General features: G+C 38.6%; 1 protein-coding gene across 5 annotated transcripts in view; it reads right to left on the bottom strand.

Annotated features, from left to right (window-relative positions):
• The window catches only part of EED (embryonic ectoderm development), a 32,144-nt gene extending 13,982 nt beyond the window's left edge, over window positions 1–18,162 (bottom strand). Inside the window, exons 1-8 of one of the 5 annotated variants that reach the window (XM_036426449.2) lie at window positions 17,542–18,162; window positions 12,702–12,854; window positions 10,519–10,611; window positions 7,210–7,275; window positions 5,451–5,576; window positions 4,665–4,746; window positions 3,107–3,198; window positions 64–197 (exon numbers count right to left, since the gene is read on the bottom strand). In XM_036426449.2, the coding sequence (XP_036282342.1) occupies window positions 64–197; window positions 3,107–3,198; window positions 4,665–4,746; window positions 5,451–5,576; window positions 7,210–7,275; window positions 10,519–10,611; window positions 12,702–12,854; window positions 17,542–17,655 (860 nt within the window). In that variant the 5' untranslated portion in view covers window positions 17,656–18,162. The remainder of the gene's footprint in view (window positions 1–63; window positions 198–3,106; window positions 3,199–4,664; window positions 4,747–5,450; window positions 5,577–7,209; window positions 7,276–10,518; window positions 10,612–12,701; window positions 12,855–17,541) is intronic. The other 4 variants (XM_036426447.2, XM_036426451.2, XM_036426448.2 and 1 more) reach the window with 4 other exon arrangements.
• Between the last annotated feature and the right edge of the window lie 246 nt (window positions 18,163–18,408).

Below are 18,408 nucleotides of genomic sequence, written 5' to 3'. Positions count from 1 at the left end.
TTTTGGAAAAAGACCATCTGTTTCACAACATGAGATACTTATTTTAAATGCCACAAATGTTACCTGTTAGTTTTATTTGGGTTATAATCATAAGAGTCCTTAATTGCATTAATCATTCTCTTTGAATTAATCCTCCAGAGTTTAAGAGAGTGATCCATACCACAGGACATTATTTTTTCACCCAAAAGATCATAATCCTGTATGTAAAACAAAAGAACTTAAGTTAAATATTTAATTTTTCCAAACTATACTCTTCAATTTTCACCTATGTACAGTATTGTGAAAACTTTCAAACCATAACACTTTTGGGTTTTGTGTATGTAGGAAATAAAAGTTTTTATTGCTCTCAAAATTTAGTTGTCACCACCATAGTAGCATAAAAGCTACGGAAGATCAAAAATAGTGTTTAAATTTCATTTTATCTTTCAATGAACTTTAATGTATTTTCTTTGCTTGATTTTGAAGATAAACTTGACGAGCCCTGGCCAGTTTGCTCAATGGTTAGAGTATCAGCCTCAGACCTAAGGGCTTGGGCTCTGTTCTTGGACAAGGGCATAAAATGCTTAAAAGAACGGTTGCAGGCTCAATCCCCCGCCACTCAGTCTGAGTGGGTGTTGTAGGCAACCAGTCAATGTCTCTTCCTTACATTGATGTTTCTCTCTCCCCACCCCACTCCCTTCCTCCCTTCTTTCCACTCTAAGGGGGGTGGGGGGGGAATCACTGGAAAAAATATCCTATGGTGAGGATTAAAAATGAATTTGAATACTGAGGTATAACATAAAACCTGAATAGTTATATTACATTTTTTTGCTCAGCCCTAATCAAGCGATGAAACTGACAGCTGTATGTGCAGCTACTAAACAACTAAAATTTTATCTGTATTGTAAGTCAAAATCTTCAATTACATTGGTCTTAAGTTCTTTTTAAATGAATCTTTAAAACTGTCTAAAAAGGGGAAATAATGTAAGTTTATCATTTGCCGTTTGCTAATGTTTTTTGTAAACTGGGAAATAGAATTTCTATGTATTAATAGGCATTTAACAGATACCAATTGTAACTACCTTATTTCATGGATAAGACACTGTGGCACATGAATGCTACTTAATTTAGCACATGCGTTAATGATAATGTCACATATCAATTCTTTTAACAGTGAACTCCTGTATTGTAGAGAAGAAATATAGACTGTCACCTGTTCTCATTTTAAGAAATAACAGTAGATGGTGATGATGGACACACAATACAATATACAGATGATGTATTATACAATAGAATTGTACAACTAAAACCTATAAAATTTTATTAACCAATGTCACCCCAATAAATTCTATTTTAAAAATAAATACTCCCATTAAAAAAAAAAGAAAGAAATAACAATGGGGAGTTCTATTTAAGGAAAATATTTTCCTTACTCACCTACAATAGATAGTACATGTTAATCCAACCTCTGAATTAATTTTGAATACTGTTTCACAAGAGCTTAGGAACTTTAGGTTTGTTGCTTATTGAATTCACCAATCTGGTGAACAGCAGCAAGGCACTCACTGTTCATGCCATAGCTCTCATTTAGAATTCTTAATAAAGAATGGTAATCTTGGGTCTTTCGCACATAAAGCCAAATGGAGACTGGTACTGCAACTACTAGAAAATTCAAGTTGGCAGGGCATGATTCTCACAAAAGCACACAAATGTCAACCATAGGAATACTTAATACCTCCAATTAAAATGCTACATGATTCAAAATCGGCTGCCTAGGTAGTTTGGCTCAGTGGACAGAGAGTCAGCCTGAGGACTGAAGGGTTCCGGGTTTGAGTCCAAAGGCATATGCCTGGATTGTGGGCTCGATCCCCAGTGGTGTGCAGGAGGCAGCAATCAATGATTCTCATCACTGATGTTTCAATCTCTCTCCTTTTCCCTTCTTTTCTGAAATCAATACAAATATATTTAAAAACAAAAACAAAAAAACACAACATGGTGTTCCTTTACATAGTTTAACGAATAAGAACTAAATAGCTGTAAAACTAAGTAAGCTATGAATGAAACATAAGTAAAGCTAAATTAATGTAAAAATATGAAACCTAAAATACTTACATTATAAAAGATCAATAAATCTCTCTATATAAAAGCCTAAGCAACCGGCCAGCTGGCCAGTAGCTATGACATGCACTGACCATCAGGAAACAGATGCTCAACAGAGGAGCAGAAACCACAGGCCAGGCCGAGGGACCCCACTGGTGCATGAATCCAGGCACTGAGCATCTAGTTATAAAGTTAACACTGTGCCATCAGAGAGAAAGTTATCCAAAATTCAGTCAGTGCACAACAAAACACTCCTAAAAATGAATAACTTAATATTTCAACTGCAAATAAAACATAGTTTCTTAATTTCCTAACTAATCATTTTTGTTTGTGTGGGGTTTTTTTTTTTTTTTAAGAGATGTGGTCTCACTATGCTGCCCAGGCTGGAGTGTAGTGACTATTCACAGGTGCGACCCCACTACTGATCAGCATGGGAGCTTTGATCTGCTCCATTTCCAACCCGGGACCATTTATCCCTCATCCCTCCTTAGATAACCTTGGGTCCCCAGCTCCCAGGTCACTATACTGATGCCAAACTTACTGTTGTCAGCTGATCGGCATAGTGCACTACAGCCCAGAACTCCTATGCTCAAGCAATCCTCCTTCCTCAGCTGGTACTACAGGCATGTAGCTCCGTGTCCAGCAATTGCTAACTAGTTTAATCTTTTCCTTTAATAACTGAGAAACAGCAAAGCAAAACAACTTAGTGATGTTTTTGATCAATATAGGAAAAAAACAAGTTCATAGTATTCTTTCACGTGCATGAGAACAGATTAAATACAAGGAGCCTTTCTTGCTTTATTCCTTCATTTATAAGATAAAAACCGTGCATATCACAAGTAAATGAAATGATTGCCTGCCAGGCTACATGAATATATATATATATATATATGATTTCACACTATATATATATATATATACATATATATATATATATATATATGATTTCATGAAAGGAAAGAGTTTGATGGGGATTGTTCACAACCATGTGCATCTGAAAGTCACTGCCCTGCAGCTTTAAACTTACAGCACTTAGAACTTCATCCCTATGCCCTTCGACACCTCCAAATATTGCCACCAGAGTGTCAGTTTGGATATTCCATAATCGTAAAGCATGATCTAGTATAGAAATAAAAAAAATTAAGATGAATTTTTATCACTCATTTGAGGTGAATGTTCAAAACCTCTTTCAAAGTAAAACTTACAGAAGCTAGACTTATTCATAGTAAATACTAATAACGAAACCCTTATCACTTAAAATATTTACATCACATATAGATTTAGGTATGTATCAGCACCAACTTTCAAGAAAATAAATATTTGTAGTTTTAAAAATATTTGTAACTTATTTACCAAATTTGACGAGTTTTACATTATGCCATAGAACAAAATATTAGCTCTGCCCTCCACCATATCCATTTATAAGAGGAATGAGTAGCCAGTTTATTCAGTGATTAGAGTGCAGGCCCTCAAATGGAAGGGTCAAGGGCATGTATCTTGGTTGTAGATTCCCCAGACCTGGTAGGGGCCAGTGTGGGAGGCAGGCAATCATACGTCTCTCTCATGCTAATGCCTGCCCCCCCCCCATCTCTCCCCACCCTTCTCCCTTCATTGCATTCTTTTTTTTTTTTTTTTAAATATATTTTTTATTAATTTTATACAGAGAGGAAGGGAGAGAGATAGAGAGCTAGAAACATCGATGAGAGAGAGTCATCGATCAGCTGCCTCCTGCACACCCCCTACTGGGGATATGCCCGCAACCAAGGTACATGCCCTTGACCGGAATCGAACCCGGGACCCTTCAACCCCCAAGCCGACGCTCCATCCATTGAGCCAAACCGGTCCCGGCGATTGCATTCTTTCTATTGTAGAAATCAATGAAAAAAAATATCCTCAGGTGAAGATTTAAAAAAAAAAAAAAAAAGTATATGTATATATAATGCAAAAAGAATAGGGAAAAATGACTGAGTAGAATTATTTTTGGAATGTTTTTATTGAATTTTAAAGAGAGAAGAAAAGGGAGAGAGAAAAACTTTGATCAGTTGCCTCTTGCATTCACCCAACTGGGGAACTGAACCTGAAACTTGGGCATATACTCTGACCAGAAATTGGTTGGAGCACTGAAGGATCTAAGGTTCAATTTCCAGTCAGGGCACATATCCAGATTTCTGAGTATGTGGGTTCAGGGAGAGTTCAGGAAGCAAACAGATCTATGTTTCTCTCTCACATTGATGTTTCACTCTCTCTTTTCCTTTCCATTCTCTCTCTCTGAAATTAATGGAAGAGACACATTCTCGAATTAAAAAAAATAATAAAAAAAATAATAATTTCGCTGGGACTGGTTTGGCTCAGTGGATAGAGCGTCGGCCTGTGGACTGAAAGGTCCCAGGTTCGATTCCGGTCAAGGGCATGTATGTTGGTTGCGGGCACATCCCCAGTAGGGGGTGTGCAAGAGGCAGCTGATCGGTGATTCTCTCGCATCGATGTTTCTAACTCTCTATCCCTCTCTCTTCCTCTCTGTGAAAAATCAATAAAATATATTTAAAAAATAAATAAATAAATAAATAATAATTTCTTTCTCTTACCTTTACTTACTGACAGGAGAAGATTTGGGTCTCTTGGGTGGACTTTCAGCTCATTGATAGCATTTCCATGCCCAACATAGTGCTACAATAAATTTAAAACATATCAACTTTCATATAAAGTAACAAATTCTATTGTAAAATATTTAATCTGTGAATAAATGTTTGCTAAGAAAAATAATTATTTTTCATTAATTTTAAGAGAATGAAAAACTCGTTTCACTTAAAGTAGTGGTTATCAACATTGTCTTTAGATTAAAACCATCCAACAAAGAAAAATGCATACAAAAATAAAATCACCCAATCAATTTGAAGGGAAAAAAATAAAAGATGCTAAAGTCCCACCTGCTGATAATCTAATTTGACTGGAATAGCAGAGGCAAAGCAAAGATGGAAAAGATCCTCATGTGGTTCTAATGTGCTCTCAGGGTTTAAAACTTCTAACTAAATTGATTTGCAAAACTTAATATCAACTTTCAAGGTTTCAACCCTAGTGAGGGTGTGTGAGAATGGACTTACTCTTTTGTTATTGTTCATTCAGAGTCTCTCAGAATAAGGCGGAGGTAGAAGAAAATATTGTAAATAAAATAATTTTCCCACTCATTACTTAATTTGCATTACCCAACTGTAAAAAAGATTCCGAGAGAGTCTAAAGAATGAAGCAAGCAGAGTACACATCAAAATAGAAATTGTAGACAGTGATTCCTTTAGTTTTAATTTTAACATGACAAATTCTCACAAGTGTTTATTTAAAAGGAAACAAATCTACAATTTAACAAAAACACCCACCTTTATGCACTGCATTGTTATGGGGTTAATTATCCTGATTATGCCTCTAGATCCAGCCACAGCCAGCAGAGGATGGCTTGTATTGCTATCATATGTCCAGGCACAAGTGTAAAAGTTTTCATCCGCCTACAAATGCCGGTTAAGAAAAGTAATTTGTTCTTGAAAAATACATAAATGATTATAATACGTGGAAACCTTGAAAGACCTGCTAAAGTTTTTGACACAGAAGTTGTTATTATTCTATCACCAGATTTAAACAATGGAGATTTTTAGGTCCAAAATCTATACAAAATCAGTTCTTCACTAAATTTTTATTACTATTTAGCTATTTGTATAACTTAACTCTGTGTTTGAAAGCAGCCAGACAATATGTAAAGGATGTTATGGCTGTGTCCAAATAAAACTTAATTTACAAAACAGGTGGGTGGACCATTACCTAATAAAAAAAAGCAAAAGCAAACAGATGGCCAGCCCCAGGGACTGTACTTTGCAGACTCTTGCTCTATCCCAATACTTCTATGTGCCTCTAAAAATGACTTATTTTTTTTTCTTTAAAAAAAAAATTTTTTTTTAAATAAACCATATTACAAAAGTTCCTCCTTTTTCCCCCTCCACCAGGTACTACCCCCCCTCACCCCCCCTTGTCCTCATCCATAGGTGCACAGTTTATGTTCATTCTCTTCCCGCACCCCCCCTCCTCTTTTCCCTGAGAATCATCAGTCCACTCCCTTTCCATACCTCTGATTCTATTATATTCAACAGTTAATATTGTTCATCAGGTTTTTTAATTCCTTTTTTTTTTTTTTATTGGCTTACAAAGGGGAGTTTAAGGTCAAAAGGAGTTTTGGGTGTGCCCAGATCCTATTCATCAAAATCTGGGTAAGCTCCTAATTTTTTGGTACAAGATTTAGCATATCGAGACCTGGGTGAGTCCAGGTCCTATTTGTTCCTCATTCCAAGCATATGGATTAAGAAATCAGTACAGATAAGAGGATTCTGCCAGTGCCCTGGACTCAGCTGATAAGAATTAAAAGAATGTCCATGTGCCTTCTCAGGTGGCTCTCTATATCTCACCCTTTTTTACTAATTTAAAAATGATTTATTATTCATTTTTTCACTTTTCCCTGTGTGAGACCTTTCCAATATGGCTACAGGTCACTTCTTTCCTTACCATCTAGGAAAGGCCGGAAAGTCCTTGTCTTTTTTTGTTTGCTAGGTTTTTCAAATGGTTCTAGAAGAAAAATCCTATCACCAAGCTTTTCTATCCCTTTGGGTTTTTAAGTCTTTTATCTTCCATGAACCCATGTTTTGAAATATTTTATTTCCTAAACAAACTGGATATGTGTTTTTCCCTATAGGCTTTATTGAACAAATACTTGGCATGATTTCCAGTCTTACCTTCTAATCAACTCAAGTTCATCAATATAACTACTTTAAAATGATAAAATTCTAGGTAAGGTAAAAAACAAAAGTCAGGAGGTTTTTCCTACTCTAATTTTCTATTACTGATTTCCAATAAACATCTCCAGTTACCTGTACCATCCTCTCTCATATCCATCCTATAATGGATTTCTAGAGACCAGAAAAACTAGATAACTAGGTACCAGAAATCTCTTGGGTTATAGTGAAGGAATAGCACTGGTTAAGGTTAAGAAAGAACAATATAACTTTGGGGAACTAATTAATTTAGAAAAATTTCAGTGTACTTATAAAAGTCAATTCCTTTAGCCAAAGATATTGAAAACTGAGAAAAGGATACATCAGCATCCACATAGGATTGCAATAGTCGGATTTCTCCTTGTGAGTGACATTCATATAAAGTAACCTAAGGAAAACAAAATATAGTAAATTTTATCTTAAATACAGAAACACATGCTTTTAAGCTTTTAAACATATTTTAATCACAACTTAAAATAAAATATTACAGAAACTACTGCTTTAAAATAGCTCCTTTAATTTGAGGAAGCCATTATATTTACAGTATTACATAACTTCCAGAATATATTGAATACTGTAATACTAACTTGCTTATTAAGTTAATTTTGATTGAAAACAGAATAACACTAAAAAACAGAAAACACTGTCAACAAATATCACTCCAATAAATTCAATTAAAAACCACACAGAAAACAATATAGGTGTATATAGGTATATGTGAAAATCATTTCCACCTTTGTGTCCTTCCATGCTATAACTTTTGGTCCTTAGTAAGCATATGAAAGCCTTACAGTTAATGATAACATGTTCCCTAAAATGTAACCATAATATTTTTGTTAGTTATAGCCAGGATGAATAACAAATTGGTGATAGTATTGACCACCAAGAAGTATGACTCTGTCTTGTCAATCAATAATATGTATAAAAACAGTATAGAAACAGGAGCCTCTGGTGGAGAATTTGTGCAAAACTGCTAGGCAGTTTGCTGGCTCAGAACCAGTCATCCCATAAGTAAAGTACCCTAGTTTCAGAGTACTAATGAAAGACAATTTTTTTTAAATTTCTTTATTGATTATGGTATCACATAATTGTCCTCACACCCCCCATTCCCACCCCAATGAAAGACAATTTCTTTAGCCAAATATATTGAAAACTCAGGAAAGGATATATCAGCATCCACATAGGATTGCAATAACCAGATTTCAATATAAATTGTTATATTCTGCTAATTCTCCTTCCTCTTTTGGTCTAAAGATTCCTTCTCGTTATGGTGGCCATTAGATAGTTAGAAACTGCATTAAGCCGAAACTGGTTTGGCTCAGCGGTAGAGCGTCGGTCTGCAGACTGAAAGGTCCCAGGTTCAATTCCGGTCAAGGGCATGTACAATGGTTGGGGGTACATCCCCGGTAGGGGGTGTGCAAGAAGGCAGCTGGTCGATGTTTCTCTCTCATCGACATTTCTAGCTCTCCCCCCCCCCTCCTCTCTGTAAGAAAAATCAATGGAATATATTTAAAAAGAAAAGAAAAAAAAAAAGAAAAGAAAAGAAACTGCATTAAAAATGCACTACAGAGCTCCACCTGGTTTGGTTCAGTGGATACAGCATTGGCCTACGGACTGAAGAGTCCCAGGTTCAATTCTGGCTAAGGGCACATACCCAGGTTGCAGGCTCAATCCCCAGTTGGGTATGTGCAGGAGGCAGCTGATCAATGTTTCTATCTCTCTCTCTCCCTTCCTCTCTAAAATCAATTATAAAATATATTTTTTAAATGCACCACAGACAATAGAAACTGTGCACATTAAAAAATCACGTTCCTTTATTTCTTTAAGAAGTTTATCACAGCCGAAACCGGTTTGGCTCAGTGGTAGAGCGTTGGTCTGCGGACTGAAAGGTCCCAGGTTCGATTCCGGTCAAGGGCATGTACATTGGTTGCGGGCACATCCCCGGTAGGGGGTGTGTAAGAGGCAGCTGGTTGATGTCTCTCTCATCAACGTTTCTAGCTCTCTATCTCTCTCTTTTCCTCTCTGTAAGAAAAATCAATAAAATACATTTAAAAAAAAAAAGTTTATCACAATTACTTAAACATAAAATTTTTATTTTACTCAATTAAAATAACTTATGGAACATTTTTCAGATTCACCTCATTTCCCTTCTTGAGTTGAAGGCAGAGGAAGTGGCTTGAATTTGTTTTCAACCCATATCCAATTAGTCTATTTCCTCCACCTTTATTTTTTAAATACACTAATCTATTTCTATATTAGTCCTCCTAACTTCTACTATAGTATTAATGAATACCCAGAATGTTACCTAATAAAGATAGGAGAACAAATTTCCCTGAAGTGATTTCAATTTAATAGAAAAATTCCAGAGACTCTCTAGAAAGCACTAGGAAATTTTCTTGTTCTCCATTTACTTAGAAGCAAATAGAATGAATGAATAAATCTTTATAATTCCCATGTTCAGTCCCTGGTTCAACTAAAAAATTAAATAATGGTTTATATCAAGCATGTCAAATTTGCATTTGGCCTGCTGGCCATGAGTTTGACATGCTTGGTTTACATTAAAAACATGCCCAGCACAGTTTTTTCTCAGTTCAAGATATTCTTGGTCTCCTTAAATAAAAACATTTATTATAAATAATTAAAATATTTTCAGTAACTATGCTTTACCTTTATAAGAGGCGTTAATTACATTCATTTTTTAAGAAACCAGAGACCTGCCCCAGCTGGTTTGACTCTGAATAGAACATCAGCCTGTGGACTGAAGGGTCCCAGGTTCAATTCCAATCAAGGGCACATGCCCAGATTGCAGACTTGATCTCGATCAATGATTCTCTCTTATCATTGATGTTTCTATATCTCTCTCCCTCTCCCTTCCTCTTTGAAATCAATAAAAATATATTTAAAAAAAGAGATTTCTTATCCAAATTAGGATAAACTGTTACAGTCACTTCCAAAAGATTAATTCTTTCAATCACTCAAAACAGATCATTAAGACAAACTATAATCAGAAACCTGTTATGTGAACAATTTTGAGTAGTATCATTATCATAATAAAAGGTTAATATGCAAATGGTCGTCACGCAGTGACGCTGTAATGACTGATTAGCTGCATGGCACATTGCTGGGGGACCTGAGGCCGTGCCCCCTGACCCAGCGGGGTTTGACAGGGGACCCTCTCCGCCTGGCAGGACTTGACGGAAACAGGGCTGGCCGGGTCTGAGTCTCGTCTGATTTCAAGGCGCGTGCACGGGTGGGTGGGGACTTGACTCTGGGTCCCGCAGCACACCCTAGACTCTAACAGGAGGTAGATTTTCATATACATTTTACTAATTTTCTTTCATCTCTGACACTTCTATTATAAAGGGCAAATAGCAATATTAAAGTATTTCCTCTAATTAATTCCCTTTTCATGTGCATTAATTTAGTTCACCAGGCCATTAGTATGAAATAAAGATGTATTTTCAGTCATGAATACTAGCTTTAATGAGACAACTTCTAGAATGCTTCATGTTCACACAAAGGAATAATAATGTCAAACAGGCTACACAAAATTTACCTCAAAATCATTACACTTATTATATTAATACCAGAATCTAATCATCAAACCAAATGCCAGATTCTTAACACTTACTCTGTTGCTTCCTACAGTTGCAAACACTAGTGGGTCTCCTTCTTTACTGTGCCAGTTAAACTGAACTCCAAACAATGGCTGTTTATGATCTTCCTATAAAATAATCATGAAATAATAAAAATTAATATATTTTAGAAATAAAAAAACTGTAGTAGACTGACCATCCTCCTTATATCTTTTTTTGAAAATGGAAGTCACTGTTTTGAAATAGCCCACAAAAACTGACTTTTGACTCTAAAAAGATATCTACTTGTCCAGTTTTCACATTTTAAAATATACTATAGTATATGACATTTTTATGACAACCAAATACTTAATTCAGCAGTTACCGTATTTTTCGGACCATAAGACGCTCCAGACCATAAGACGCACCAGTTTTTAGAGAAGGGAAATGAAGAAAAAAAGATTCTGAAACAAATAGTGTCCTAAAATATTTTATGTGCATTAAAACCCAACATCACAGTCATAAACACATGTAATCAACCCTGTAAAGTAAACAGCAGCATTTAGAACCATTTTAGAGCCGGGCAAGCACACAGAGACCACACAGAGCCGGGCAAGTAAAAAATCTTTTTTTTTAAAGTATATGTGTAGGCTATATTTGGACCATAAGATGCAGGGACTTTTTCCTCCCACTTCTGGGGGGGGAAAAGTGCGTCTTATGGTCCGAAAAATACGGTAGTTAACAAGCACTTACTTACGAAAATACTTTTATATTTGCCTTCTATGTTCTCACACCCAACCATGGTTTTCTGAATCAAAACAAAACTGGGTAATTATGGCAGATGCATTCATTTCTCAGGACATAAGGACAAAATTTATTTTTCTGCAATTGGAAATTAACAAATGACCTAAGTGAGCTAAGAGTGGCTTAACACTACCTAAGCTTTATTAGGTTTAATTTCTCCCTTGTAAACTGAAGCACACCAGACTCCACTCAAATCACTGTTTTCTATTAGTGCAATAGAGACAATTTTAAACAACCTTAATTTAGGTCCTGAAAGAAAAACATCCCAAGTTTTGTAATAAACAAGTATGGTAATTGTCCAATAGGGGACAGGGGAAGCCATGGACTACACCGTTAGTTGCTAGTAGGCTGGTTATAAGAACGTATATAAAAAACAAGTGTTCACAAAGTTATTTTCAGGATTTTACTGGCAATCTCTTGGCATTTAACATTAATTTTCATATTCACTTCAAAGGACTGTTTTCATTTTTAAAGTCTAACAACTTTTATTTTTTACCCTTAAAAAGCCATAGATTTAATGCTTTGAAATATTTAATCGAAATATTTAACTGACAGTTAAAACAAACCTCTAGACATACTATCTAAAAATAGGTTGATATAAGTGAATATTAATACGAAACTAATGGGCACTTTTGCTTTTTAAAAATATATATAACCAAGCCCTATCTGGTTTGGCTCAATGGATAGAGAATCAGCCTGCAGACTGAAAGGTCCCAGAGGTTTGCTTCCAGCCAAGGGCACATGCCTGGGTTGTGGGCTGGATCCCCAATAGGGGGCGTGCAAGAGACAATCCGATTCTCTCTCATCACTGATGTTTCTCTCTCTCCCTCTCCCTTCCTCTCTAAAATTAATAAAATATATTTTAAAAATAAATAAAAAATATATAACCAAGATTAATCTCTCTCTTCTAAGAGTATAATATGACATACACTGAAGAATTTTGCTACAGACAGGAAAATAATTTCCATATAGCCATAGTCGCTTATGCTTTCTGAAGACTTTACCTGAAATACATATTTAGAAAAGATTCTTTCATATACATATAAGACACGGTAATGCATATTTCTGCTTAGTGAAGGAAAACGCCCCCAAATTTAAACCAATAATGAATACATTAATGTAAAGAAAGTACAATTGAAGAGTTACTTATAAATAACCTCAACCACTTGCTTTGTACATAATCAAAATTTTTTTAATTTATACCCTTTTCTATGAAAACAGTTACAAACAAAACAACAGATAAGAGTTCAATAAAGAAAAACTAGCTTGCGGTACTAGGTATTACCCATTTAAGACAAAACAAAAAGCCACATGAAAGTAGAGTGAATTGTAATAAGTATGAAGTCTATACTATAAAAACAAAATTTCAAAAAGTACTGTAATTTAATTTTGCAGCTTAGCATTCAACTAACAGGATTTGTCTTTCTGCACATACCTTGAGACTATTTACACATTTGAAAGAATATTTGCACTTCTTTGACTTCCATTTTCCCTTCCCCCAGCTTTTCCTTCCAGGTGCATTTGGTGTATTTGTAGGTGTATCGGGGCGTTCAGTGTTTGTTCCACTTTCTATACTGACAGTATCATCCTGTAAGCAGTAAGTTAGAAAAAATTACATAAAACAGTAATACGGTACTTAGGCTTTTTACTAGGCAGGTACTGAATGACCTAAAAGAAATAATAAATTCTGTAAGTAATGGAACATTTTATTCCTATCTCCAAAGGATAAAAAGCAAACCAGCTACACATTAGAATTGTCCATATTTTATATTTCAGCAAAAATATAAATAAAAAAAGCTAATTAGAGAAACAGTACTAATGCTGTGTTTAAATAACACAATGGTCTCCCCCACAGAAAGTAGTTAGATAAAAACTGTAAGAGACTGAAGTAGCAAATAAAAAATAAAAATAGAAAGAGAATTAAATTTAAAAGAAAACAAACAAACAAAAAGAGAGCCTAAGTAGTCTTTTGCATGTTAAGGTTGCTGAAATTCACAACCAAATCTCTGACTCCTAAATCTGACTTAACGCCCTAGCCCAAGCATGTCAAACTCATGGCCCATGGCCAGCATGCCTTGTTTATTTGGCCCATGTTAGTAGCCTTTTGAGTTTGACATGCTTGCCATAGCTGGTTTGGCTCAGTGGATAGAGTCAGCTCTCAGGCTGAACAGTCCTGAGTTTGATTTCGTCAAGGGCATGTACCTAGGTTGTAGGTTCAATCCCTGGCCCAGGTCAGGGTGTGTGTGGGAGGCAACCAATGTGTCTCTTTTACATGGATGTTTCTCTGTCTCTCCTCCTCTCTGCAAGTCTCTAAAAGAAGTCCTACGTACTATTCTATACAACGGAAATTTGACTCATCGCTCTAAAATAATGATACTCATAAATACTGGGTGAGGCAAAGTAGGTTAACAGTTGTTCATATGGAAAATAATATAACAACTAATGAATATAATAAACTGTTGCATTAACTGACAACTCTTGCCCTATCCTGTATGTTAAAGCTCCAGATACTATATAAAGTAAGTCCAAAGTAGAAATGGCAGCAGAAAACCTTGAAAGTCCACCTAATTTTTACCTAATCTATAAGATATATTAATGGCCCTCTAATCTCAGAAGAGGATTTTACCTCCTTTGATTACATATTACAATGTGTCCTTAGAAATAGAGATTTATTTAAATCTGTAACATTAGGGCAGTGGTTAACTACATTCTAGAGAAAGCCTTTTTTCTTGGAGTGCCTATTAACATTTATGAGGATGCAGTCCAGGAATCACTGCCTTAGGGGCTGTTTCTAAGTTACGGCTTCCTAAAGCTAGCTTTATATTATAAAGGTTAAATTTAACTAGAGGAACAAAAAGTATATTAAAAATGCACTTAATGGGGGAGGGGGAAGATGGGAACGGCTGAAAGAGGTTAATGGGGAAAAGGGAAAACCTATGTCATACTTCCAACAATAAAGATTTATACATTTTAAAAAAGTAGTTTTGGGGGGTGGCTTTCAAAGCTGTAAATGGTTCCTACCAAAATGACATGCTTAAAAAAACATGAATCGTAACAATGTAATGTAAACATAATCTGCCTTAAAAGGATATAAAAATGTAAAATTTTAAAGTTCAGTTCCTAGGCTGAAATCACTGTTTTTCTCTTTCCCAATTTCTCCCCACCTCCCAGTGTATTTAAACAGTCAATATCTAGGGTAGAAAACAATTTTGGGTTTCAATGGAAAACTATGCATTATCTATAGTACACTCTTCCAATGGTATCAGATTATAGTCCTCCTAGTTGCATTTGACCAACCTTACATTTCTTTTTCAAGTTATGGATAACTAAATTAGTTATCCACAGTAATGCAAATTCTGTCTCTAAAGGTAGAGGCTCAAAATGTCTTCCCTTACACTCTGAAAAAAAGTGTTTGACCCCATTTGCAATCTCACCTAAACATTCCTTTAGTCCTTATTAATTTGTACTGTTTGACTTCTCCAGTTCCCGCACATGAGTAAAATAAAAATTTAACATATATTCACTTACCTTTTTCTAAAAATTATCTTTTAACCTTAGAGAAGTAAAATAATAAAACTATAATATATATATTACTCACCAGTTTCTTTACATTCTAATCCAGAAGCCAACTGGGGGTAGGGGAGGCAGGAGTGGGTAAAGGGCGAATAAATAAATTGTGATGGAAAGAGACTTGACTTGGGGTGCGCACAATATACAGACAATGCATTATAGAACTATACCCTCGAAGCCAATGTCACTTCAATAAATTAAATTAAACAAGAAGCCATACAAAACATTGTTAATTATAGGGCACAGCCCTGACCGATTTGGCTCAGTGGATAGAGCATCCGTCACCTTGGTTGCAGGCAGCAGCTGATCAATGCTTATCAGGTGTGTTCCTAACTCTCTAACCCTCTCCCTTCCTCTCTGTAAAATCAATAAAAATATATTTGAAAATAATAAGGGCACACTGCATCCTTTTCTTCCCCCTACTTGTGGGCCCCCCCCCCCCCCCCCCCCCCGCTTTTTAGTTTAATACTAGAGGCCTGGTGCACAACATTCATGCCCTGGAGAGGAGGGATGTTCCTCAGCCTGGCCTGTGCCCTTTAGCAGGCTGGGAGCTGAGGGGGTTGGGGGGGAGGAATGTCTGACTGACATTCTTAGCGCTGCTGCAGAGGTGAGAGGCTCCTGCCACAGCCGCAGCGCTCGCCAGCCATCAGTCCAGCTTGTGGCTGAGAGGCACTCCCCCTGTGGGAGCGCACTGACCACCACCAGCGAGCAGCTCCTCATTGAGCATCTGCCCCTGGTGTTCAGTGTGCATCATAGAGACCAGTTGTTCTGCCATTTAGCTGATTTGCATATTAAGCTTTTATTATATAGGACTAGTGACCCGGTGCAAGAAATTCGTGCATGGGGGGTGTGGGTGTCCCTCAGCCCAGCCTGTGCCCTCTCCAATCTGGGACCCCTTGGGGAATGTCTGACAACTGGCAGTCGGACATCCCTCTTGCAATCCGGGACCGCTGGCTCCTAACCATTCACCTGCCTGCCTGCCTGCCTGATCATCCCTAACTGCTCTGCCTGCTGGCCTGCTTGCCGGCACCTACCACCTGCCGCCTGGTCGCACCCAACTGCACCCCCGCATTGACCTGGTCGCCCCACACAGCCTGCTATTCAGTCGTTTGGTTGTCCCTCACTAACCCCCCTGCTGGCCTTGTCGCCCTACACAGCCTGCTGTTTGGTTGTTACTGTGATGGCATCCTGGACAGTTTGCATTATTCCTCTATTATTGATACCAAAAACAGTATCACATTTCTTCCCTTAACATCTTTTAAAAAATATTTGTTTGTTTTTTTAGAGAGGAAGAAAGAAACATCAATGTGATAGCACAACATTAATCAGTTGCCTCCTGAATACCCTCTACTGTGTCACCCCAATAAATTCAATTAAAAAAAAAAAAGGAAATGAGAAATTACAGCAAAGGCAGACATTATGCTAAGTGAAATAAGTCAGCAGGAAAAAGCTATGAACCATATGATTTCACTCATATGTGGGATATAAAACTGAAACTCGTGGACACAAACAGCAGTGTGGTGGTTGACAGAGGGAAGGTGTGGAGGTGGTGAACAGGACCTAATATATGGTGACAGAAGATGATTTGGCTTTGGATGATGGGCACACAGTACAACATACAGACCTTGTAGTAACAGAAATCCACACATGAAACCTACATGATCCTATTAACCAATGTCACTCTAATAAATTAAAAGAATGCTAACAGTATTCGTGACAAATATTAGTGTTTTGATTATATTTATTTGTAAATGAAAATAAAATATTTTCTTAAATATCCGAAATATTTTATCACATAAGTTTATAATTATGTGTTTAATCTTTTCACTGTATCTTACACATTTAAAAATGTTATTCTACCAGGAGGTCACGGGTTGGATTCTAGTCCGGGCACATGCCCAGGCTCATCTCCACGGACAGGACAGGAGCACCATCTTCTTTTAAGAGATTTTTTAAAAATATATATATTTTTTAATGATTTTTTTACAGAGAGGAAGAGAGAGGGATAGAGTTAGAAACATCGATGAGAGAGAATCATCGGATCAGCTGCCTCTTACATACCCCTACTGGGGGATATGCCCGCAACCAAGGTACATGCCCTTGACCAGAGTCGAACCCGGGACCTTTCAGACCACAGGCTAACGCTCTATCCATTGAGCCAAAACCGGTTTCGGCTTCTTTTAAGAGATCGTAACCTCTGCCGACCTACTCTTCCCTGCCAGCTGTCCCTGAGGGTCTGGGAGTGACACGGTCCCTAATTCCTTCACGAGAGTCCCTAACACGCTGGGTTCTTCTCCCCGCAACTTCCCCAGAGCAATCTCTAACTTGCCTTTTAAACAACCGGAATCTCAGCTCCTGCACTCGTGCCCCTCAGTGCCTCCAAGGCCCCAGCACACCGCGTCCCCGCAAAAAAGAACCCGGGCCGCCCCTCCGCCCCCCGCGCTCTCCCAGACCACGTTCCGCCGAGTTTCTGCTCGCCCTGGGCCCCCCATCCAAACCCCGGCGACGAGTTCGGTTCTCTCTCCCACGCCCGCGTTTTCCCGAGCGGAGAGAGAGTGACACCTCGCCCTTCCCCCTTCTCTACCCCCCGTCCCCGCCCCCAACACAGCCGGCCGGCCGCCCCCGCTCCCAGTTTAAAAAGACTTTTTGAAAACTTTCCCCAGAGTCCCGCCCGAGCGACTCAGGGCCCCCCACCCCCGACTCACATTCTCGTCTCCAGAGAGGTCCGGGTTGCTGTTCTCGTCGCTGCTCAGCTTCTGCTTCTTGGCCGCAGGCATGTCTGTTCCCGCCGGGGCTGTCGACACTTCCCTCTCGGACATATTCCTCCGCCTCCCTCCAGGCTCCTGCCGCCGAGGGCGGGGCCTCCGCCACACCGCCGTCAAGCACGCCCGGCCGGAGCCTGCCGCAAAGCTGCCCCCGCCGCCGCCGCCGCCGCTGCCCCCACTGTCGCAAACCGCGCCCAGCCGCCGAGGCGGGCGTGCGTGCGACCCCGCCACACTGCTGAAAAAGGGGCGCGCGCGCGCCCTCCCGCGCGGCTTCCCGGCTCCTGCCCTTTCCCCGCTCCCGTCAGAGCCCTTTTCCCGCCGCCCTCCGGGCGATCTGCACGGAGAGGTGGTGCTCGTTTGGTTTTCGAGGGCCAGTATTTTTTTCGTCCTTCCCCTCCCCTTCCCTACCACCGCCTGGAGAAAGGAGAGGCGGAACTCAAAAAGGGATGCTCCCGCGCCCCCTTCCTCCTTCCAAAGACGTTTCAGCCGCCGCAATTGGCCCAATTCTTCGGTCTCCGACCCGCTGCAAGGACTCGAAAGTCTGGGGAATGGACTAGACCACCCGTGTCCCAGGGGGACAGGGAAGACGCGAGGAGTAGCCTCTCGCGTTAGCGGTGTAGGCCACCATGTTCTTAATTTCGAACTCGGAAAATAAGGCTCCGCAAGTGATTCACGATAGTGTTCACAGTTAAGTTTTTGGTTAAGAATAGGGATTTTAAAACCGCAGACTGCTTTCCACTTGCCTCCCCCCATCTAGCCAATGGAAGTTACCGGCTAAGCAGGACGCATGCGTCTGGGCGTTTTCTC

The sequence above is a fragment of the Pipistrellus kuhlii genome, unplaced genomic scaffold (assembly GCF_014108245.1).
Source record: "Pipistrellus kuhlii isolate mPipKuh1 unplaced genomic scaffold, mPipKuh1.p scaffold_m20_p_9, whole genome shotgun sequence".
NCBI lineage: Eukaryota > Metazoa > Chordata > Mammalia > Chiroptera > Vespertilionidae > Pipistrellus > Pipistrellus kuhlii.
Note: the sequence above shows the minus strand (reverse complement) of the source record. Positions and strands in the feature narration are given on the sequence as shown.